Genomic DNA, 26,251 nt, shown 5'->3' on the forward strand with positions numbered 1-26,251 from the left:
CGTTTATTCTTATCCTACATTAAAGTCCACAACAAAGTGATATAACTTGAGGTATGTGACTGTGTAGCTACTACGTGTTTTTGCTGGTGCAATGAGTGGTGTGCTTTTATTAGCTTCTCTATATGAACTGACATCAATATTTTGCCACTCGCAATGAGTTTATGATGCTTTTTTCCAGCAATTGTGAGCTTTCCCTGGCATTTTTCTGAAAAAATTAAAAATATTATCTTATGAAATGGACTGATATAAATTTATCGTGCAGCTACCGTAAATTATATGATTTAAATAAGGTGTTTGGGATAGTGATGTGGGGGTTGCCTGGCTGCTTTGCTGGCTGAACCGGATCGATTTAGCTAGGTTGGAATTAGGGTCGGCTGGACTAGAGGGCTTCCCCACATATTGAAATGGGTCCCACCTCTATTATCTATCAACTTGTATTTATGTGCATCTTCTAGTTTTTAGGATTCAATTTTTGCTTGTGTTTCTGTTAGGACAGCCGTCAGGCGTTTAGATTTTCCCTTCTACGATTGTATTTGATGACGGGTGGTGTTTTGGTTGTATCTTGTTCATGGTAATGATTTTCTTCGACCTCTGCACATCCTCCACAACCTTGCCTCTACTCCCGTTACTGTCGGCATCACCGCAGCAACCATCCACCTCACCAAGGACGTCAATCTTGCTGTCTTTTGTAGCCCCAAAACCCCTCCGGCCATCCTAGCTGCAAAAACCCCTCCGTGACCTCACATGCAAGCCTCCATTCTCCCTACCACTTCCCCACCTGCAGTTCAACCGCACCCCCGCTTCCTGCCGTTCAGCCCTCTGCAGCATCCCCTATTACATGCTGCTACCTCACGGTAGTTCCCACACATCCAACCCTCCCGGTAGTCCACACACATCTAGCTCTCACATACCACAACTGCAGCTCTTGCACCCACGCCTGTCCTCCACGACTAGAAAACCTCATGGTTTATCCTTGCACCGTCCCCTGCCACCAAACTTGCAGTCACTCTACAGTCATTCTTTCCGCCACCCTTACCACTTTCCTACTACCACTAGCAAACTCCTAACAACCACCTTCCACTCCCTCAAACTGCAGCACCACCACTCCAAACTATGCCCTAGTTTTGTATGTGTTGTTTCCATGTTTTCAAGTGTGCTTTTTGTAACCCTTATGAATTTCAGAGATAATATTTGCACTTCTATAGTGGTTTGAGTTAGCTCCAGTACTATTTGGTGTTAGAGCCAGCTTAACTCTAGTCCTATTCTAGAGTGTCCTAGCATCCTCCATACCCAAACCATCTCCACCAAAATTTTTTCTTTCCTATTACCAAATACCCTTGCTAGTCTCACAAATCCCAAACCCTAACCATGCCACTAAGGAGATACAAGCCTGGGCCTACTCAGAAGAGATACAATGCGAGTTTTGTTGTCTTCAATAGTGGCTTGCAGAAATAGATGGTGGAACTCAGGGGGAGATTACCCTTGATCGTGATATGAATAGTCGTGACGGATGACTTCAGTGATGAGTAAGACTGGCCCCAATACCTTGAAAATCATTATCAGAGGAGACAGAGAATAGACAATATATGAAGGACACAGACATTTCAGAATAAAAGTAGATCTATCGAAGTTTAATGAAGGTATGATTCAGACAATTTTATCAAATGACTACATTCAGTTGAGAGGATCTTTGAATACAAAGTTGTTCCAGAAGACCAGAGGTGAAGCTTGCGGCCATTAAACTGAGAAAGAGCTCCTCCTTTTGTTGAGAAAACTTGCAAAGGCAGAAAAAGAGAGAAGACAGTGACAAGATTACTGTATGGGAGAAGATGAGGAAGGAGATGCAGAGAAAATACATACCTTCTTGTCATCACCAGGATATGTTTTTGTGACTCCACCACCTAGTAGAGAGACCTATCAATGGAGGAGTTCACGACACAGTTTGACCAGTGGTTGATGATGTGTGTGTTGGTCCATCCAAAGAAACATTCCATAGCCCGTTATCTGGGGGTTTGAGGCTCACTACTAGTAACGTTGTGCGGCTGCATCCTTATTGGTCATTGGGAGATGTCCAAACCTTATGATTGAAAGTTGAGAAACTTCATAAACAAAGCATACAACTACCACTGTACAGACGACCACCCGCAGTGGGAGACATTAATAAGAGCATGTTTCAGGGAAATGAGAAGACTTGTTAGGATAAGGATAAAGTTACTCAGAGTGAGAAGAAGCCTTAGAAGAGCAACACACCCATTACAGTCTCAGTCTGAAAGTGCTTCAGATGCCATGGATTTTGGTACATCGCCTCCAGTTGCCCGATGAGCCAAGTTGTCTTTTACCAAATAGGGTGCAATGGAGGAGGTCAACAACAAAAAAGATAGCGGAAGAAATAGGATGAGGTGTACCATCTTCCACTAGATGAGAGAGAGATGCTTTTGGTTCGACGGGTTCTACAGATTAGGGATATGATGAAGTCACAGTGGCTTCGCCATAACATATTCTAGACCCGTTGCAATATGAACAAAATTGTATGGTCATCTTTGATGGAGGGAGCATCAAGAATGTGACGTCTACACAAATGGTGTAGAAATTGAGCCTCATAACTCATAGATATTCCCAACCGTATTCTCTGACGAAGTTGAAGAAGAACAGAGTCAGCATTGACAAGAGGTGTCTAGTGGAGTTTTCAATTGGAAGCCAGGTGCAAGATCCGATGTGGTGCGACATGGTGCCATAGATGCTTGCCACATTTTGCTAGGGTGGTCGTGGCAGTATGACCACAAGACTCAGCCCGATGGGTACATGAACACGTACTCCAAAGATGGTAAGCATATCGTTCTCATACCTTCCGCCGAGTCCGAGATCACAGGTGCCCTTGCTAAGCATCAGTGAGATCAGTTTTGATAACAATAGAGGATGAAAGATTGAGATATTGATTTTTGACTTGACACAGTCACGACTGAGAGTATTTCAGGATATCACGATCAATACCTTACCACTATGTCCACCACCGTGCTGGGAGATTCAAGTTACCCTCAATTCAAATCAGGTTGAGCCAACCATGTTCTACTTTGGGAGGATTTAATAAAATTTACGTGACACGAAGTTCTAGTGCAATTTAGTAGTGTCCCCTAAAAGGTTGGATTAATATGGATGTATGCTTGCAAGTGGAGAAAACTCCTTTGGCTTTTTAAGAGATATTGCTACTGATGGCGGGATACAGGTGCTATCAAAGCTGCCGTCGGAGATCATTTAGTCCCAGGAGATTACAACAACTCTGTCACCAACAATGTGTAGCCAAAAGCTTCGAAGAATGCAGCCAAAGCTCCTTCAATCTCGGTAAACTGTTGCGGAGTTGTCTGGCTGCTTTCCTAACTGAAATGGACCAGCTCAGCTGAGGGTTTAGTTGGGTTGGAATTTTGGACAAATGATCTTAGGAATAGTGTTATTGCCCAAATAGGAATGAGTCCCACCTCTCAGAGTTATCAACTAGTATTTATGTGTGTTTTTTGGTTTAAGAGTTCAATTTTTGCTTGTATTTCTGTTAAGACTGTCACATCCCGGGTGCGGAAGAGACGGTGCTCTCCGACAACACGAGACATGGTGAATAGAATTGAACATATTTTATATGCTTAAAAGAAAAAAGAGTGTGTAAGTAATAACAAAAATAAATAAGAAAATTTTATTTTATTCCATAAATAATAATACGAAAATTTTATTGATATGACTCAAAGAAAATAAGACAACCTAAACCAACTAAAATAAAAATAAGAAAACAATTACCTAAACCCAGATAAAAAAATACAATAACTCATATGAAATTGAAGAAATATTAACAGTAAATGTAAATATGGAAAGTCTACTCTGATGGAGATGCGGTTCTATTGGTGGCTTAATGTAACATGTTATACAAAATATAAAGTAGTGAGTTTGACAAACAAACTCATTAAGTAACAACTATTTATTACAGTATAAACGTCAAGAAAAGTGATGTGTGTAGTATGAACAATAAGTATGGATGATTTACTATGTATATGCCAAAATTTGCAAGGACTATCTCTTGCCTATGATCATGAATAAGAGTGATTTAAACACATGCACTTTTATGTAGATATTTACATTCTACAATATTAGGTGTTTTTGTACGTATATGACTTGCCAATCATTTTATACTACATAATAATATACAATTTAATTATATACATAACTACACACTCATATATATATATATATATATATATTATGAAAAACCCCAAGGGCTGATATATTAAAGATAAAGATACAGATAAGTTTGTATGGGTGGGCCTAAATATAGGTCTGTGTCGGGGGGGGGGAAAACTCCAACCCCACTCAACAAAAAGATACATATAGACTTAATAAAATGTAAAACAAATTTAAAACATTCAGAAAACAAGTAGTAAGGGACGAGTCAGTTTAGTCCTGCCTCTTCCTTTAGTTTTAAGAGCGAAATCAGATAACAAATTTTGAAGAGTCGTGCCATTGCCAGGAGTCACCAAAGTATCATCCATTAAGTTTCCAAGTTGGAGTGAGCCCCCAGCTTTCTTCTTCCGCCGAGAAGTGTAAATCAATTCTTCACCCTAAGCCATAATTATCTTCTCTATCAAAATTTCAATTGGAAGAAACATTGCAGTAGTAGGAAAGACAGTCATTGTCACTGCGATAGGTTCCAGTGTATGTGAAGTGTGAATTATTACTTCTGCACGTGATGCTTCCTGAATAGGAGGTGCGGGACTATCCTGGTTTTTTAGTTCGAACATTATCCGTTGTAGTATGGTCAGGAGAAGGGATCCCAGGGGCAGATACCAACTCCTGTCTTGTGGTGATTCTCTCCTCAGGTTAGCTGTTATCAGGTTTGCTGAGAGCACGTTCAGGCACATGGGATGCACTAATAGTGTGTTCCTGCTTTTGACTATTGGTTCTCAATTATGGGTGCAATTTGAAATATTTTTCCTGCGGGTGCCCAAACATCTTGCAGTGTTTGCAATAGTATGGTTTTTGTTCTATAATTATTTTTTGTCAATAACCATTGTGAGCAGATCCGAGCAGACTTCTTCTACATCTGGTAGTCTAATATCTCGTTCAATCAAAATCATTGCTATAGAGGGTCTTGAGAAATGAACTGTAGGTAAGTCTACCTGCATATGTTTTCCAATGATAGTCTCAATTTCATATAAGATAGGTAGGTCAACGAAATGAAGCTTTAGTTCAGGTAATGAGAATCAGATACGTGCAATTGGGGGTTCTTGACTGAGATTAAAATTGGGGGTCCATTTGAGCAATTTCATATGTTTGCCCTCAATTGTGATGAATTTCTTTGAAAAAATTCTCGTGTAATCATCTTTTATGCTCTACTGTATCATAACATGCGTTTCGTTGAAATGACCCACCTGTCAATCCCCAACCAGTTTGAAATCTTCAAAAACCTTCATGATGATCTCCATCTTAGGGCAACCTAATTGGAACTTTCCAACTAGTGTAAATTTGTATTTTTCTGCACTAGTTAAAAATTCAGATTCAGAAAAGAAAATTGCTAGTTTGCCCATTTTTTCTCTACTTTTTTTTTTATGAGATTGCAATCATCATTTCCTGCAACAGAATCATGATAAATCTGCGGGAATACCGCACTATCTGCGATGTGAAAAGGGGAGTTGCGTTTGGGAACCACTTTAGCATAAGTTGGTTTGGCGGGGTTATCACCGACGAGGGAGGCGACGTAGGAAAGCCCTAAGGCCATTACTGCAGCTAGTGCCAACCTGCAACACAGTGAAAGAAGCTGCACGAGTGTCGAACGACTGTCGCAGATGGCAAAGGCAGAGCCGAGCAGACCGGGTGGCTCTGTCGCAGGAGAAACGCGAGTAGTCAAGCAGCTCTGTAGTAGACGAGACGTAGCAGAAGGAAGGTGTCGAGCGGCGCTGTTGCAGAAGAGACGCAGACAGGTCGAGCGGCTCTGTCGCAGACGAGACACAGGCAGGGAGTGGCTCTGTCGCAGTCGAGACCGAAGACGCAGCACTGCCGCGAGACAACGCAAATGGAAGCAAACGAGACGAGTAAATCCCGAAGCCGAAGGACGCTAAAGGCGATATGTCTATATATATTATATATATATATAGAGACAGAGAGAGAAAGCCCAAATTCGAATATATTAATAAAAGTAAAGATACAGATAGTTTGGATGAAAGGGCCTAAATTGACACCCTAACCGCCCGACATAAAACACAGAGAAATACATGTATACAAAAAGAAAGATTAAAGAGTAGAAATAGAAAAAAATACGCCAATAGTCTGCCAACACTCGCAAATTCAGTTAGCATGCGAAATATCCAATTTAGCCTTGTTTCTGCCTCTGGTTCTAGGACGAGATCCAGTTAACAAATTATTAAGTTTGTTGCCATTACCTGAAACAACTAATGTATCATCCATCAAATTTGGTAATAGACCTCCATTTTTCTTTTTCTTCCTAGATGTATAAATCTATCGTTCCTCATCCGGCGATTGACTCATCTGATTAGTGGATTGGTTCAAAGGTGGTTGGACAGGTGTATGTTATTGCACATCATGAGCCCCATGTGTATGAGTAACAGTAACAACTTGCTCATCTTGATGAAGTGGTGAAAATGCAACAGAAATATTGCCACCCGTTACATCAGTGATAAGTTTTAGGGCAGGTAAAACTTCTGTCGAATCTCCATCATGAGCATTGTGTGCAGATTGAATGATTGACATATAGGGTTTCGCCTGATGTCGATTCCCGATGGTGAATATTCGACTTCTATCCTTCTCTTCGTCGCTCCCATGGCGACGACTTCACTGCTCTCACAACTCTTAGTCGACAACGCTAGCTCGCAATCGTTTGTCCACTCGACGACTGCTCGCTCGCAGTCGCCTCTCCACTCAACTACACTGGCTTGGGTCCTCTCTGCCGTAATAAACGACGCTTGGTTAAAAAGAGAGAAGACAGTGACAAGATTACTGTATGGGAGAAGATGAGGAAGGAGATGCAGAGAAAATACATACCTTCTTGTCATCACCAGGATATGTTTTTGTGACTCCACCACCTAGTAGAGAGACCTATCAATGGAGGAGTTCACGACACAGTTTGACCAGTGGTTGATGATGTGTGTGTTGGTCCATCCAAAGAAACATTCCATAGCCCGTTATCTGGGGGTTTGAGGCTCACTACTAGTAATGTTGTGCGGCTGCATCCTTATTGGTCATTGGGAGATGTCCAAACCTTATGATTGAAAGTTGAGAAACTTCATAAACAAAGCATACAACTACCACTGTACAGACGACCACCCGCAGTGGGAGACATTAATAAGAGCATGTTTCAGGGAAATGAGAAGACTTGTTAGGATAAGGATAAAGTTACTCAGAGTGAGAAGAAGCCTTAGAAGAGCAACACACCCATTACAGTCTCAGTCTGAAAGTGCTTCAGATGCCATGGATTTTGGTACATCGCCTCCAGTTGCCCGATGAGCCAAGTTGTCTTTTACCAAATAGGGTGCAATGGAGGAGGTCAACAACAAAAAAGATAGCGGAAGAAATAGGATGAGGTGTACCATCTTCCACTAGATGAGAGCGAGATGCTTTTGGTTCGACGGGTTCTACAGATTAGGGATATGATGAAGTCACAGTGGCTTCGCCATAACATATTCTAGACCCGTTGCAATATGAACAAAATTGTATGGTCATCTTTGATGGAGGGAGCATCAAGAATGTGACGTCTACACAAATGGTGTAGAAATTGAGCCTCATAACTCATAGATATTCCCAACCGTATTCTCTGACGAAGTTGAAGAAGAACAGAGTCAGCATTGACAAGAGGTGTCTAGTGGAGTTTTCAATTGGAAGCCAGGTGCAAGATGAAATCTGACGTGGTCCTCTTGCCCGTGGAGATGGCATCGACGCTCCGTTCTTATGTCACTGCCCTTGCCGACGACTTTCCAATTCCTACTCGTGCCTCTCTTTCAGGTTCAGAGCCTGAGTTTTGGTATCGTAAGTCTTGTAATGTTCCACAATCTTTTCACGAGGCTCTTGAAGGTTGTGGTGATCACAGTTTCATTAAAAAACTTAATAAAATAAAGGAAAGTCTGCTCTTTTTCTCATTGAGGTTGAAACCAGCACTCTTGTGTCTTCTTGGCGTTTTGCTCTAGTGGAGAAATTTCTTTATGGTCACCAAAAACTTGAGATAATTCAAAAAGATTTTGATGCTATGAAGTTATTGGACAGTTGAAATATTGCCTTACTTCACGACCGACATATACTTATTTAGTTATCTCACGATGTGGATTATATCCATTTTTTTTCTCGTAAAATTATCAAGATCGACAACCGTTTTATGAAAATCCTGAAGTTGACTGTTGATTTTGATCCAAAAGCGGAGTTCCCTATCATTCCTGTTTAGATAAAGTTTCCGTGGTTAAAATTACATTTGTTCAACTTGAAAATTCTCTACTCCTTAGCAACTGCTTACGGTAAGACTCTCAAGGTTGATAGTCCTACGCTTGCTGCCACCAGACCCTCTATGGCTTGTGTGTTTGTGTTGAGAAAGATATCACTCAATCAGCTCCGGATGATGTTTGCATTGAAACCACTCACAACGGGTATTGACGGAAGGTTGAAATAAAACCACACCCTTCTTATTGCTTTCATTGTAGTACATTGTAGTATGTTTGGCCATATGTTTGGCCACAGTTCTACTATCTGCTATCGCTTGCATCCTCATCTAAGGTCGGATATCGCTAAATTTCAACCACCTATCATCCCTGCTGAGAAGGTGCAACACGATCCTCTTTCCAACTTCGCAGTTCCTTATGAAAAACACCATACCCAAGTCGTTCTACATATGGATGCTCCTGCTTTTGAACACCTTATTCCAGCGGCTGGTTTGGAGCATGGTACTTTGAAGTCCCATGAAGCATCTCCTCATACTACAAGTACAAATCCAAACTTGTTTATACCACTCACTGTTATTCAAGAAGACTCACATGCCAAGACACACGAGAGTGCCCTTTAATGCAATAAAATATCAGCTGGTATAACAAGTAGTTTTTTCAATGTAATAAAATATCAGCTGGTATAACAAGTAGTTTTTTCTTATATTTAACAACCTACACATGTCCGACACACTTTAGACCAATCCACTGATCAGGTGTCAGTCTTCGGATGATGATTGACAGGTCTATTCCTGGAGGAAGAAGAAGAATGGAGGCCGACTCGAACTCATGAACTTATTGGACGATACATTGGTTACTACTGACAATGACACTCATCTTACCAATTTGTTAGCTGACTTCTTTCCTAGAATTAGAGGCAGAGGCAAAGCAAAATTGGGTCCCTCTTTAACTACCTGATACTACGTGTTTTGGCTCTTTTGGTTTTTTTTTGGATCTCATGTATTTTTCTATATTTTTTTTTGGAACCATTTGCATGTGGTGGTTATTGTGCGGGTAGGGTGTCATGCTTGGGCCCTCGCACACAATCTATCTGCATGCTTCTTTCTTTTTAATATATTAGTTATTGGGCTTTCTCAATGTATATATATATATATATATATATATAGATGGTTCATTACGACACATAAAACAAAGATGGAAACCAATCTCATGAAAAACTACTGATTTCTCTGAGGACTCGTCAGTCCGATTAACCATAACAAAATGATTTAATACAAATATAATAATATTATAATATTAGTTATGTTTCATATATCACAATTAAAACATGAGAATATAACTATAAAATAGTCACTAGTATTTATAAACAATTGTGAAAGGTAATAATGAAATTTCACACATTAATGCTATAAAGAAATAATAATTACTGCAACATTACACTTGAGTAACCAAGCATGGGTATGCAACATGGCTAATTACACATGAAAGTTATTATGAACACAAATGAAGTCTATTGTAATTATATGAACAAAATTTTAAAACGTGCAAATGTTAAACCTAAGATTAGCTAGGAATCTAATACAATTAGCAAGGGTAATGCCCCTAACTAGGAATGATATCTTTATCCCATAATAAAGAGCAACTACTTACCTCGAGGCAACAAACGTGATACATTTACGAAGTTGATGGATCGACTATCGATCCTACACCAATTAGAAAATAAGATAAAATATTTTTGAAATTAAACTTATTTTATTATAAAATTAGATGCAACCAAATCAACTTTTTATTTGTATTTTCATTATTATTATTAATTATTTTTATTGTTTTTATTATTATAATATTTTTAAAAGTAATAATTTATGAACCTTATTAAATTTGACTTAACTAACAATTAAAATAATATTTTGTTTTTGCTTTATTTTGATAGGGAGGAAAAAATTGACTTCTAAATGAAATTTTTGGGAGATTTACAAGCGTGACAGTTACTCTAATAAACAGAAAAAAAAAAACATTATCAAACTTTACAGGTTCTTAAACTTTACAGGTTCTTAGATTCAATTTCTCCTCTGTTTTGTCTTTATTCCCGGATTAGGAGATCCAGTTGGAGATTTATGGGATAAGGACATCTGTTTGGGGATTTTACGAGTTAGTATCGTTCTCTATAAATTTTTAATTTACATCAATAAATGTTTGGTCATCTTGAATTTTTTTATGCCTTCGTTAGTAGCTTTGCAAAGGCAGAGCACTTAACTCTAATTTCTTGACTTGATATATGAGACTCAGATGTGTAAGCATAGGATAAACTTGTAATCCAAGATTGTTGTCGTTGGAAGAGAGACAGATACAAGTCAGTGTTTTGAAACTTTGTGAAAGAAAAATTCTGATGCTGGAACTAAAATAAATTGAGGCTAGTTTGGACTTTTAGTATTTGCATGCTAGAATTGTTAGGATAAACCACTCCTGCTGACAATGAAATTGACTTTTGATCATCTGGTGCCTGCACGGTACTTTATATATTTTTTAATCAAGGCAGCAACAAATGACTGAACATGAATTACTTTTTACATATTATTTTATTTCTTATTGTTCTTCTTGTCCATAGGTGGTTCCTTCGTCATGTTATGCTGTCATATCCTCTGCGTCTGATTTTCTTCTCAAATGGTTGGTTGATTGCAAACATGAACACCGCCAGTGGTCCTCTGCAATTTCTTTGGGAGTGATATCAAACTGCTTTCATGCTACGGATAAAATGCAAAGGATGAACGTCATAACTGTTCTTATGAAGGTACAGAACTGTTAACATTGCAGTGTCCGAGTCCTTCATAACTGCTAATGCTACAAGTCTTCTATGTAAGGTAAAATATATTGCTCCATGGTATCATAAGCAAAAATTAATGGTAAGAATGAAGGTTGGATGTTTAAATATTTGGAACTTGGAAACCCTACAACATGGTGAAAAATCTGGGCGTCCTTATTGATTTATATTCTGCCTTTTTTTTTAAGAACAGAAATTAATTACTGAAAAACATGTTTGGCTGAACTTGCTTCCTGGACATTTTTCTTGAAATTTCTATGACAACATCATGGGAGGTTTCATTTCTTTGCAAAACACAATTTTAATACATCAATTTTATATATTAACATTAATTATTATAGCAAATTAATAAGAGTACGAATTATTGTATTTTTCTCTTGTTACTGAATAGTAATATAGTTACAGTTTAATATATTATTGTTGCATGCCGGAAGATTTGCGAAGATAGAGTGATAATTTAATGTCTTAACGTTTTACTATGATCTAATACAAATAAATTGAAAATTGAAGGAGGAAACACCAAGATTTTTACTTGGAAAAGCTTAGAAAGAGAAAAAATCACAGGGCCTAGTCTAGACAAAGTATTTCACCATAAGTGTGTAATTATAAAGAATGTAGCATTTTCCAACAACTGCGAGAGCATATTTATGACTTCATACCATATACAATGTTTGTCTGCATACAATATATAAAAAAAAACTTTAGGAGTCGAAAGAAAATTGTTATTTTGAGTATGACGATTGTATGTAGTTGTCACTAGGAGTTAACGCCTGATTTTCAATACGGTGTTATTTATTATATTGTATTTGGGATACATCGTTACACCCTATTTGGAATACGCCGTTACATCACATTCAAGATATGTTGTTATTTCATATTTGAGATACATCGTTATACTGCAAAGTCCACTTATGGAGGAGAGCAGAGAACGGCTGATAGTGGTCTACGACGGACGACTGGTGATATTTTTTTATTCGAGTGTGTCCACCACAAATCTCGAAAGATTTCTATCTAAATGATCAAATATGACATTTAATGAATAATATACCACCTAGAGGGGAGGAAATATTACATTGAAATAGATCTAATCATTCAGATATGAAAATTATTAAGATCTATAGATTGAATGAAGCAGGAGTTTTTCCCTTACTTTATGGGTGTAAGATAGGGTTTATATTTTTATGGGGTCTGGTATACTTACAATGATAAGCCATCATAATTAATTACATCTCCAGAGCTATGAGCTCCACAGAAAACTCTCGTTTAAAATATTGACTCGTATTGTTCAGATTTCAAGGTATGAACTTCAAAGATAGATTCTTAGTGGATAATGGATGGATCTAAATTTAGAAATTTTGAAGAATTGTGCTCAAAAGGTTGGAATTTATAATCTAATGATGGTATATTATGAAATTCCTCAAAAAAAGGGATTTGACCATCTTAGGAAGGAGTGTCTATCCAAAAGCTTCAGAGTTGATGATCGTTTAAGTGTTTGAGTTTGATTGAGATTGAAATAAAATCAAAAGAGGTTGAATGAGGAATGGATGACTTCAATTTGAAAAATCTAATTGGGCGTTAAGATTTTGAGATGTGAATTAGGGAGATGGGTTTGAAAGATTGTTCTTCAAAAAGTTTGAGTTGGAAACATCCTGAAACTAAGAGGGTAGGGTCCGGAATGAAAGAGATGAAACCCTATTTTGGAAACAATAAGCTTATTAAGGAATCTAATAGGTGAACGAGCCTAAAATTTGAAAATAACGCCTTCGGTCAAAAGCTGATGATCCTTTTAGCTCAATTTAAACATATTTTAAATTTGCAAATGCTTTAAAGTTCATGTCAAGAGCAAATTTGTAATTATCATTTAGCTCATTGTTTGGGATAACTTTCAGTTTTTTGTTTTTATTTTGCTTGTTTTTTTTTTTCGTTTTATGTTTTATGTTTTCATAAAACGCGTTTGGTACTGTTTTAATTTATCTATTTAAAAAAAAAATTGTAAAATATGTTTGGTTGGGTATTTTCAATTTTTGTTAAAGGAGAACCTATAATTTTGATTGGCTTATCCAGAATTTTGGTTTTAACTAAAATTTCAGTAGTATAATAACATATAATTTAATTTCACCCGCTTATTTTTAATTTAATATTTTTTTTTCTCTTATGAATATAAAATAGTTTTAATTGATTTATTTATTATGTCTCTTGTTGTCAAATCTCATTTTTCTAAAATTTCTTGGCCATCAAATTTGAAGTGTGATTTAAACCATGAATTAATATCTTTTTATATTAATATTTATATGATTGCCATGATAAAAGCATCAAGAATATAGGAATAGTAAGTGATTGCATATTTTTATATCTCAATTTATTATTGATAAGTGATTGTATATTTATATATCCTGTTATCTTCCTTGTTCATCAGCCCTTAAGGTGATTACGACAGAATTAGAGCTTCGTCCACTGCATAAAAACAACTGGGAACATGGAGATACAACCATCAGCTTCCTACTTATATGTTCAGTTGAACTCACTACTTGAAAGATAGAGTAAGGGATCAAGCTCAAGGTCCATGGCTTCATTAGAGGCTCCAGGCTCCTGCAGCACCATTTGGCGCACTTCGGTTGTAAAGCTAGCTTTCGAGATAAGTGAGAGTCGCAAAAGAAACAGTGGCTTCATTCCAAACCCTAGTAATACACCTTGTCGCTTGCCGCCGCAAAGGAAGATTAATCTTGCACTTATTCCTTCGGCTTTATTTGCTTCATCGCTCGCGAGAGAGACAGGCGGTTGTTTTCAGTGTTTTAAAAACAGGCAAAAATACGTTTTTTTTTTCAATTTTGAGTATTTTAAAAATAGAAGCACTCTTCGGAAAAATAAAAAATAAAAATAGAACAAAAAAAACAAATAAGCAAACATCATTTTTTTGATTTATTTCCTATTTTTGTTTTCAAAAACAAAAAACAAATAATTGATTCCAATTATCACCCGAATTATTGTAGGCATTATGAGTCCAAAAATGGAGTCTGTTATTAGTGCGGATGGGCTCATTTAGTAGGTTTCAACGATCTGGACACATTGCGAAGTTCATTTTGTAACACGACATTCTAATGAAAATTTTTACGTTGGATGAATTCTAATGCATGAAAGCTTGCATGCAAAATTTCACGTAAAATGTTGCCTTGTAGCAATCAAAATTCACTTCATACTATTCATTCATCAATAATGAATCAATTATGACTCATAACATGAAATTACAAGTGCTACAACTATAATTTCTAAATATTTTCTTATTGAGGTGCATTTCAGTTCAACTTTAAGATTTGATTGAAATTAGTTATATTTATTTTCATTTTGCTTATTTAGTTTCAAGTTTATTTTTAATATTTGAGGTGAATGACGTTGACAAATAGTGAAATCAATAGCGACGGGCAATGGTCAACGATGGTCGCTACGGAGTTAAGAAGTTATTGTTGAGTTTGTAGCCCAAAACAACACTAGAATTCAACTTCTCTTTCTCCCCCCTCTATGTGAATAGAGGGAGTCTAATTATGGCCCTTGGGGAAGAGACATTTTGGTCATTCGGTCTTTTAATCACATATATGTTTTTAATAATTTGAGGGCCTTTATGACTTCGTAATTAAGTGAGCTTAGGGTCGTTTGATTTCTCTCATTGAAATACTCGATTTGATTATACGTATGTCAAATTCAAAGTTCATTTTATCATTTAATTAACGGTCTAAAGTCTCCAAATGTGCTTTAATGATTTGATCTGGACCTGTTTGAACTTGGATCAGACCAATTTTGGTATCATTGGGTTCGGCTTGTCAAGACGTTTAGTTTGACTAGAAACTTGTTGAAATCGGGATTCTGGATGATCTTTCATTTGAATTTCAAATGTTTTTTTCCCCCAAAGTGCCTTGACATTCGTGCCCAATGGTAAAATTTTTTGATTGTGCGTTAATTATTATTTTAAGATTACCATTTTATTGGATTACAAATGATTTTTTTATACATTATGTTGATATGGAAAACTATTTTTAGTTAAAATTAATGAAAATTTCAGTACATAGCACATAATTCCAAGTACTTACATAGTTAACACCTAAACTTTGATTTTTTACATTTTTAGCATTTTACCTATGCACGAGAACGTTTAGTTCACCTTTCAAAAATTAGCGGCTGTTGTATTTTTGATGTGATATGAAAGTTTAGGTGTATGACATGCAAATACATAGGAATTTTGTTGTATGTATGTAAGTGCCTCTAAAATTAATAGAGAAGTAATTTCTAGTATTCTTTTTGTTAATATTTAAACTATTGTTATGATAGTGCCATAGTCTATTATAAATACTTAACAAATACTATTTATAATTAAAAATTAATTATTGTGTCATGTCTTGTCAGTAAACTTTTCCTGTAAGTTATTTGGCCTTTCTATTGAAGCTTATTCTATTTTATTAAACAGAATCTGTAGGATTACAGGCCTTGATGTTTTTGAAATTTGAAATAAAAATATAGAGGTGGTATGACGGAAGTTTTTAAAATGCCTTGGTAGAGAGTATTAAATTCTTACGTTTATTGTCAGGATCAGTTTTGATATTTTGAACGGATATAGACATCAACTTCTTGTCACGTGCCATTTTATGTGCATGTACATGCAGCTAAGCATATAGTTATGCAATGTTCTTTTCTTCCCAATTTTTTTGGAATTGTCTTGTATTTAGGCTAGTACATTCTACTTCTTGTTACATGTTAGATAACGTATGAATATTCATGCTGTGGGGTTTGGTGATGTCAGGAAGCTTTTAATAGCAAAAGCCAGCTTGTCATGGGAGCTTGTGGATTGGCACTTGGTTTTGCATGTCAAGGCCTTCTTTCAAGTGTTGAAGTTGATTCCAATAGGCTTATAGAGGAAAATTTACTTCGTGATGTGATTAAAAACCTTATCATGGTACTAAGTGAGCTCTGTCCTCATGCTTCGGATTCCCTTCAAAACCTGATTGAATATTTTCTTCTGGATGGCCATGATAGTGTAGAAGCTTCTTCACTGTTGCCTCAATGGAAGCTTGATAGTTTTGAAGAAGAGCCTTGGGGTGTTGCAGGAATTGTATTAGGATTGGGAATTTGTGTTGTTGCAATGCACCGGCTTGGGCTAAATGATGCCATCCTTATCATGAAAGACATTCTTCTTTCTTGGATTCCATCTCTCGAATCATCCAAAAAGAGTTCCTTAATTTTTAATGAACTGACTGATATATCACTGGCAGTAGGCGCATGCCTCGCAATTCCAATTGTTGTTGCATTTTGCCAAAATGTTGATCTTATGATTGGTAAGATTAATACAATCTTGATTCGTTATGTTTCACTAGTTTCTGAGCTTCTAAATTCAAAAGAGTCTGGAATTCATTATCAAAATTTGCGTATGGCATCGTGTGTTGGAGTTGGATCATTTGTCTCATGCATATTGAATTATGGGGTTCACTCTATAAGATATGATGACATCAAAATTCTGTTGGAAGACTTGAGAAATGGATACACAGCATCTCATCCACCTATTGTCCAGCTGGGAGCGATGATTGGAGTGGTTAATGCATTTGGTGCGGCTGCTGGGGATCTTACTGACAAGCATCTTCAGGATTCATTTTTGCCAGTTAGTCTTGACCGAAAGGTTATTAACTGATATAATATTTTAAATTCCCTTCCAAACATTAAATTAAGGATAAAGGCATTGCGGACGCTTTAGGCATGCACGCCATTGTAAATACATAATGCTTGCCTCTCACTATCTTTCATTCCTTTTTTCTATTTGGCAGGGTTCAGATTTTGTAAGAGGCCCAATCATTTTAAGCCCTACTTGTGAAAACCTTTCTACATCCTTTGTTCAGGAACTGTTTTTCGTTGCAAAGGAATCCAAGGATCAGCAGATACGGAAACATGCTGCATGGGCTGTGGCATTTCTTCGACAAAAGTGGTGTTCAAAAACGTTTCAGGAAATAGAATGTTCTAAGGGTATTCCAATGCCTTCCGCCTTACAGTCTCAGTCTGTTCCAGAAGACAGCATAGTCTGGAAATTGTGCTCGTGGTTGTCTAATATTAACTTCCATCAGGTAAGTCCACCGCATCAAGTCATGTCCAAGTGCTTTTAAATTCCTATTTGAATATTGCAAGCAATTTTATGAATTACCAACTTGCTTATTTATTTGTACTTGCATGAGCAGTTTCGCGATTAATTTCTTCGTGTCCATCCTGTAGGATTATGCATATGCAGTAAAACCATAGGGGAGTAATGCTGACAACTGAAAGAACTTTAGAAATAATGTATGCAAAGTTCTTCGTTATGCTCTTGCACAAGTACCTGTATTGTCGAAAACTGGAGATTCCTCAAATTGGAATTGTCAAATTGGCTGTATTTTGCACTACATAAAATGAATGTATTTCTGCAAATTTGAAAATCCTATGCTGTATAAGTCGACCTAGCTTTGGTCGGCAAGCAGATACATTTGATATGGCGGAGCTTATTCTCAACTCATGAAAATGCCTTCATGAGTTATGATCAAGGAAGAAAATTTCCTGTTGAAGAGAAAATGATTAATATATCAACACATGCATCTGAAAATCTATTATATTAAATTATATAAAATAGAACTTTATTGAACTGCTTATTACATCTACAATAACTAATTTAGAGCCTAAACACATATCCAAACGATTAATTAGTTGAAAAAAAAAACTAATCGAAAGACAAACTACTGCTAATGAACTTGCTATTGTAGTGATGATCTACCATTCAACTTACTAGCAATGTTTAAAATTTTGTAATTGGACATTGAGACATTTTTCGTTTGTGGGGTGTGATTTAAGCCCCAATAAAAATAAGAGGTAAAAACTAATGTATTAACATTATAATTTATATACCATTATGAAAAGACATTAACATTTAACATAATAAAGTGTGACAAATTGCGTGTATATGAAGTAATTATTTTTGTTTGCTGTAAAATATCGTGTAATAACTTGAAAAATGCATAATTATTTTTGTTTGCTGTAAAAACACTGCCGTTGCCGGTCCCAAGCCCGGATGCAAAATTATAATGTAGCATCAACTGTTCAAAACTAACATGAAACATGAAATGAAAGTAACATAAAATATCAAATATAACATAAGTTGGGTTTAGTGTAATTGATTTCTCTTACTCCTATTATCCAATATAATAGCATCCATAGATTTAAATAAGAATATAATAAATAATTAAAAGTCTTCAAGCACTCTCCTCACTCTGTGGGTTTTCATTGGAGCCATCATCATAAGATATAACTTGTGCTCAGATTATAATATAGTCATAAGATGGTTTCTCTTTTTCTTATGAACTTGATTATATATGCTCCAAATGCACTCATTTGTGGATGACAAACATGTAAGTTTTAGTACTTTAGCAATAAATTATTGTAGCTGTCGATTATCATCATCAAGCTCGATTCACGAATTAATTTTAATTGAAAGAAAATGTTATAATTAAAAATTAAAATTTTAATATTTATTTACTTAGTTCTTATTTTAATGAACATATTGGCGTGGGGCTTACCCGCGATAGCCCTGCTTTAGTGGAAGGCTAGACTGACCCGTCCAACCAAGGTGTCTCTCAGTTCAGGGAACTTGTCGCCCAAAGAGAGAGAATCCTCCCTTTACAAATTTGACACCACTTTTCCTGTTTTAATCCTTTCCCTTTCTATTTCTTCCTATTCCATCCCTTTTCTTTCCTATTATCTTCTATTTCTATCTACTATCAACTATTATATATATTCTAATTTGTTCACTTAGAGGGTAGTCTTGATTTATCTTTGATTTTTAGATTTGTGCATTCAGCATTTCTCCCTTTCGAGGGTTGTATTTGACGACAAGAAGGTGCTCCGACTTTAACTAAAAATCATCCTTTCAATTGAGATATGCTTGTTTTCATAATTAGTTTTAAAATTTAGATGATGAAATTTTTATGAGGGGAGATTATGTTAACTGAAAATTATTAATAAATAAATAGATAAGAAGAATTTTAATTTGTAGGGTAGATTGGCTAGTGAACCATCTCAACAATTATTTCACAATCCGACCTGATAGCTTAGAATTAACCAAGTCAGAAACTCTGATCGGATGATATTAATATTTAATTAACTATCCACATATTTTTATAAACTTCTAATATAGGTAAAATAGTTGCTAAGAAACCACAAAGTACACCATACATAAATCAAAACATATAGAAATAATAACATAATCTACAAGTAAACATCTCAATCCATACACAACAGTATCTCTACACTGAAGTAAACATTACAAAAAGAAAATATAATCACAAAACCAAAATAGAGTATCTAGCAGCTGTTGTTCTCTTGTGAGCTAAGTTTCTTCTGTCAGACATATCAATCTGATTTTTTTTTTTTAAGAAACCATTAAATTCAATTGTAAGTTTGACTTATTGAGCAATTATAATTTTAATATGCATTAAATTCATATGCAAATGCTTTATATGAATATCCAAAGGAATTTCAGTTCTTTATTTTATAAAGTTATAAAATGTTACTTTAACTTTATCCTTTCTCGTTTCAATAAGTATTTACCTTTTTTATCCTCTTAAAGAGTCATATTGCTGTTAAAATTTAACATTTCCATTATTTTATTTTTTTTGAAAGAAACCATTAAATTCAATAGTAAGTTTGACTTATTGAGCAATTATAATTTTAATATGCATTAAATTTATATGCAGATGCTTTATATGAATCTCCAAAGGAATTTCAGTTCTTTACTTTATAAAACTGTATTTACTTTATAAAGTTATAAAATGTTACTTTAACTTTATCCTTTCTCGTTTCAATAAGTATTTACCTTTTTTATCCTCTTAAAGAGTCATATTGCTGTTAAAATTTAACATTTCTATTAAATATATTAATTCTAATTTAAATAAATTAAACTTTAGTTTTAATTAAAATGTACCTTTTATTTTAAAGTGATTTACACCTCTGTCTCGAAATTGAATCTCCCTTCAATTTCTTCTTGATTCAAGTAAACTTTGTATTAAATTAATATAAAATTGGAATTATACAGAGAACGTTAGCATGACCCTCTATGCAAGGATGACATATAAATCGAGAAATAGTTCAAATTTTAATAAGGAGTTGAGATTGTAATAACTGAATTTTAATAATATGATGATGATAGTAATAAAATTGGAATTATACTGAGAAGATCGACATTCATTAAAATTGGAATTATAGATAGAAGATCAGCATGACCCTCTGTGCAAGGGTGATATATAAAGCGAGAAATGGTTCAAATTTTAATTAAGAGTAGAGATTGCAATAACTGAATTTTAATAATATGATGATAATGATGATGATAGTAATAATAATAATAGATAACTGGGAGAAGTGCGTCTCTACGGTTTGATATTTGGAGTCGAGGAAGTTATTTTGTCTTTTCGACCAGAGCGAGAGATTCAAATAAATAAATATTTGACACCGTCTGACATTCTATTCTTGTCTTAGTTAATTTTATCTGGTCGTTACACGATCTTACTGCTTTGATCCATATTAGCTGACTATTTAGTTGAAGGATCAGATTCAAATGTGGGACTTTCAACTTGAGATTTAAGTAAAAGCCAAAAGAAATTATATTAGGGGAAGCCCAACGGATTCTACTAAATTGCATGTAAAGGATTAGATCCATATGAGTTTTTATATTGTGATTTGCGATTGATTTTAATATTATTCTATGATATGAACTATGCCAATTATTTGACAGTGTGCCTTCTGCATTACTATATCGAAATAGTTACAAAAAGATACACAAGAATGCCCCGAGGGATTTACAAGGAGTGATCTATCTTGATCCATATATTGAAGAAGAGCATGGGAGACATGCACATGCCTAATAAAAAAACTATTATATAGGGCTTGCTGAGCACAAAGATGAGCAGCCCTACTACAATTATTAGTCACAAAAAGCGAAAGAGCTTGCTTTAAATTCAAAGTAAAGCTATATCCAAGATATTTGGAGGTTGGCGGTTCCATCTCCTTGCATCCTTACTTTGCCAAAAAAAGTCAATGACGTTACTAATGTCACTATTAACCACGAGACCTTCCATTTCAAGCATCCAAAGTCCAGTCAACTTTCTGAAGAGGATTGGCTAAATTTATGGGCCTTATTATATTGCGCTTTGCATAAGGCTGTCTCAAAAACTTTTGTCCTTCAAATAAATTTTCGTTTTGGTAGGTTTGAAGCATTATGTAAATATTTGACAAAATAGTTTAACAAGCCCTATGCTTGTAATCATTATTTTGTCACTTGGACTGTTTTCAAATCTGTTTTTTGTCTTCTCTACTTTACATAGAGGATTAGTTGGAGAGTTATTGGTTTATGGACTTTGTCTACCCTAGCCTCCTAAACAAGGAATCTTATCTTGGACAGTTAGCGGATTTGAATCATATCAATGCTATACATATACGTGGATGATCAGGTCCTGAAAAATAATTAGGTAATGTACTATGGTTACTCTAACCATATCACTTTTCAGCATTCATGGTTTTTTGAGTTAAATCTGATCCAGATAATTATCATTATCATGACATCATCATTATTATTCTTACTTCAAAAATTTACTGTTCCTTACATGTAGGGTGGCAACTGTTGGTATTTTCATCCGCTCAAAATCTTCTTTTGTATTGCAATTAACACGGTTTTGTTAGTTGAAACAATTGATGAGTATCTGTAGTCAATAAAATAAATGTTTGTGTCATCCTTATATGTTTCAATGAAATAATTTCTGCAGGTGCATTCTAGCACTGTTGTTTCTGTTTTGAGGTGTCTATCAAAGGCACCAAGATTACCTGTGCTGGACTGGGCATCTATTATTAGAGGCTTAATGAAGAATGCAGCCAACTTTGCAAAAAAGTCTCAGATAATGCAGGATGTTACATCATTTCAAGAAGAATGCATATATTTTTCCTTAACTTGTGCGAAGGATGTCAAATCACTCTTGCTTTTCCTTGATGATTTTACTGATCTAGTCAGATTTAGGACGCTGGACCTCAATTTGCAGTGCCTGTTGCTTAGAAATGTGTCAGATCTAATGAGTTCATTTTCTACTTCAAGAATGGAGCGACTATTTGAAGATTTTGTTCATTTTTTTAGTTCATCTACTTCCCCATATTTTGTTTATGGATCAAAGCAACAAGTTTTGTTGCGCATTTCATTTTGGAAAGGTCTTTATCAATGCCTTAATGGAGCTAATGTTAAATCAAGTTGTCTGTCACAAATTGAGAGGTGTATGGACTGCTTGTTTCGCTTGATGCCATCTTTTGTATATAATGTTAAATCTGCAGAGTTGTGGTCAATTTGTTCAGAGTGGTCTGAAGGTATAAGATGTTTGACCAAGGCTCGACATGGTTGGCTTATGGATATTCTGCAGGTAATTTTCTGTTTTATTATATTCATTTCTTCATATGCTTTTCCTTTTGCTTGTTATGTGACACCAGATTTACAATGAACTTGAAGAAAATGAACTCAAGTTTGAAAATACCATCAACATATTCTTCTGAATGAATGTGAGCTTCAATGTGGCTAAAATTATCCATTTGCTCGGATCCTGCTTATACTAGCTTTTTTTCTAATCATTCAGAAAACCATTTCTTTGTATTTCCCACTTTATTGTAAAAAATATTATCTTTCATGTTTCTTTCTACAGTTTTCTGGAAAAAGCACTTTTAATGAAATTTCTATGAGGATTTTGGCAAAAATAAAGCTGGTGAAGAATGGTGGTTTATCATTTTCAGAGCTTGAAAAACTGAAATCTTACATACTAAATTTCAGATTAGAAGGTCAGTGCAAGTTCAGAATTGTTTGAAATTTGTGAATTATTTTTACTTGCATCTGTTGATTCTATTTATTAACATCTCAATATTATTATGCTTGTGGCGTCCCATAGGCTGCACACATATTGCTGTTTGAAAGCATTGGTATAAACGCTCCACTGGTCATTGTTCTTTGTCATGCCCTGGAAAAGTGAAGTACTAAATGCGCTAACTAATAGAGCAAATATTCTGTATAGGACAGTTTTGTGCAGACAAAAGACTTGATAAAACTCAATTTTCAGCTATTATCATCGTCATCATTGCTAGCCTTTTCTCAACTGTTTTGGGAACAGCTGAATAAATTCCAAGTCTTTATTTATTTTGGTTCAAAATTACATGGGCACGGGCGCTAAAAGATTTCTCTACTAACCAATTTTGCATAATTTTTATTCAAATTGCCTTTAGTTTATCCAATGTTTTTGAAAGTGTGCTTCACGAGCAAAGAGAAATGAAGTGTGTCTCAAAGTGCTACAGTTAATTGCATGTTTTCTTAACACATTTTATGTTTTTAACTACTGCGACTGATAATTAGAAATTATTGGAGTTTTAATTTGTAGTTTCATCCTCAATGTTTGCATTCAAGTTAGAAATTATACCACATTTTTTCTATTTATATCAAATTTTAAGTCATACAATAAATTTTATAATTGTTAATGAATATATTTATACATTAAAATAGTTTATATAACCTATTAGCACTTTGATCACTGAAGCGTCGCTTTGCTTTACACTTTGTGTTTTGAAGCAAAAATGAAGTCTTGTGCATCACATTGTGCTTTGCGGTTTGATGACACTAGATCTTCCTCTTTACTTTCTTAAAATCGACATTGTGGGCTCTGAAAATTCGAGAAGCACCTTAGTCACTTGTCGAGAGCTTGAGATAGTGTTTGTTAAGATCCGAGTTAAATTTTCAGAGGGCGGATGAAATAGTAGATAAGACACTGCCCATAGATTTCGCCCTTCTTTTGGGATGACTTTAAGATATGGGGTTTGAGGTTCCATAGGCGCAAGTCCTTATAAGGAAGAGCTCAACGGGGGCTCAATCTTGTTGACTCCGGTCTATGTAATGAGGAGGATCGGATTTGCCAAAGTATGGGACTTACGACCTTACCCTATAGGCATGACGGCTTGCTCCCCATTCAGCATTCTCAACGCATAAGTTTGAATATATAGGGACACGTCGGAGCACATGCAAGAATTTTAAATTGTTAATTTTAACTGAATTTTTTGGAGTTTTATTGACTTCCACGGGTATTTTATCTTTGAGATGTGTGCAAATATTTTCATTTCAACCCTTAATTTCACCTTCCGTCCACTTGTGTATTTGGGGTTGCAGATCTGATGACAATTAAAGCGAATAAAGACTTTGATTTTATATTTAGAATTATGCATCTCTCCCATGCTTAGCCTCCCGTTTGAATGTCAGGCGGACCCTCAACAGGTTTCATTCGAGCAGATTGACAAGTCGTCGAGTCCTTTGTGAATCATGCAATTTTTATTTATATTTAATCCCTTCTTTTAAGATGATTTTTGTGATCATTTCAGCATTTAATATGTAACTTATGAGCTTTCTTTTATTTATATTTTTTGTTATAATAAGTTCAATTCAGCTGCTCTTTTATGGCTGGTGCTTAGAAAAAAAATTCGACAGCATTTCAGCAGCCTCTCGGCGGCATCCACAATTGGGGGGTTACATCGAGAAACTGTGGGCTTCTACCATGATGAAAAGAGCTTGCATAGTCGGTGTCCTTCGACACTGCGACCCGAGGGTCTTCATAACCCAAAATGCTTAAAAAAGTGTGCATGGGGCTTCGAGTACTTGAAAAAAAATAATAACGCACACACACAGAGCCATTCCCACATCATTGATACGACACAGGAGGGTCTTTTAACAAATCACGCTTAAAAATGTGAATGGAGCTTGAGGTACCTCCCGATAAAAGAAAGAACAAACATAAATTTTTTTCGCCACATCGGAACAACGTCCACAAATAATCATGCGTGGCGGCCCATCTCCTTTATTTTTAAAGAAGTTGCATCTGCACCACATCTCATTTTTTTGTCTTGTCCCTCTTCTTTCCCGAGCACAAGCTAGAACATTCTTTAGATCACCTCAAACTCAAGGTTTCTTTAAAATGCATCAGGTGACTCCAAACCATACTTTCATTTTCAAAGCTTCCAAGGAATCACGCATTGAAGGATCAACCTTCCTTATTTCAGAACATATGATATTGGAGTTAACCCGAACCACAACAGAAACATAAATATTAATTTTGAATTCCAAACATATTACAAACATGATAAGGGAAAAAAGAAAATATACAACAAACAAACATGACAACATAAATAATAAAAGACGTCAGTGAGGGACGACGATGACAGAGGCTTCTGGATGGTGGTTGAGGTTTGAAGGCTGCGGTTGTAGGAAGGAGGCAGGAAGGATGGGCGGGCACTAGAACAACAAGACGGCTTGGGGCGACAGTCAAAATAACAGCTGATTGTTGTTTTGGGGCTGCTGGATAGTAGGAAAAACAACAAAGCTAAGGAGTTCGTGCCGCGGTAGCGAAGGTGGAGGGCTAGGACAATGGGCAGCGAGGAGATAGAAAGGATAAGGCGATGTGGGCGGTTGGAACTGTAGAAAATAGTAGATCCTTGTTGTTCTTGGTGGTGACAGCAAGCAATGGTAATGGCGTCAAACCGCAGTTGGAGAGGTGTGGGAACGTCATCCGAGGCTGGATTGACGGCTACGGTGAAGGCCGAAGAGGTGGAACTGTTGTGGAAGAAGTATGACAGCAGCTGGGAGGATGGACGAAGAGATAAATATCCCGATTGGGTCGAGCTACAACCAAAACACCACCCCTTAAGAGGGAAAATAGACAAAATTGAATTCAGATTTCATAAAACAACCCCAAACTCAAAGCACAACCTCTCTTATTTATAAAGTAGCATAATTTATCTTAGGAAAAATTTAAAATAAAATGTAATCAAATTTCAGAATTGAGGAAAGGATTTAAATTAGGAAGGAGAATAAAAATCATATTACAGTTTTTAGGAAATGTTTAAACTTATGAAGGAGAATAAAAATCATATTTTAGTTTTAGCAAAGGTTTTAAATTAGAAAAGA

The 26,251-nt window shown here is 35.7% G+C and overlaps 1 protein-coding gene across 2 annotated transcripts in view; it reads left to right on the forward strand.

The window, feature by feature from the left end:
* LOC110019214 (protein RST1) overlaps nt 1-26,251 on the forward strand; it is a 161,105-nt gene that overhangs the window by 124,475 nt on the left and 10,379 nt on the right. For both annotated transcript variants that reach the window (XM_020716796.1, XM_020716797.1), the window contains exons 19-23: nt 11,023-11,205; nt 16,025-16,894; nt 17,040-17,333; nt 22,047-22,685; nt 22,962-23,094. In XM_020716796.1, coding sequence (XP_020572455.1) covers nt 11,023-11,205; nt 16,025-16,894; nt 17,040-17,333; nt 22,047-22,685; nt 22,962-23,094 — 2,119 coding nt within the window. The remainder of the gene's footprint in view (nt 1-11,022; nt 11,206-16,024; nt 16,895-17,039; nt 17,334-22,046; nt 22,686-22,961; nt 23,095-26,251) is intronic.

This window comes from Phalaenopsis equestris, unplaced genomic scaffold (genome assembly GCF_001263595.1).
Source record: "Phalaenopsis equestris unplaced genomic scaffold, ASM126359v1 Scaffold000054, whole genome shotgun sequence".
Classification (NCBI taxonomy): domain Eukaryota; kingdom Viridiplantae; phylum Streptophyta; class Magnoliopsida; order Asparagales; family Orchidaceae; genus Phalaenopsis; species Phalaenopsis equestris.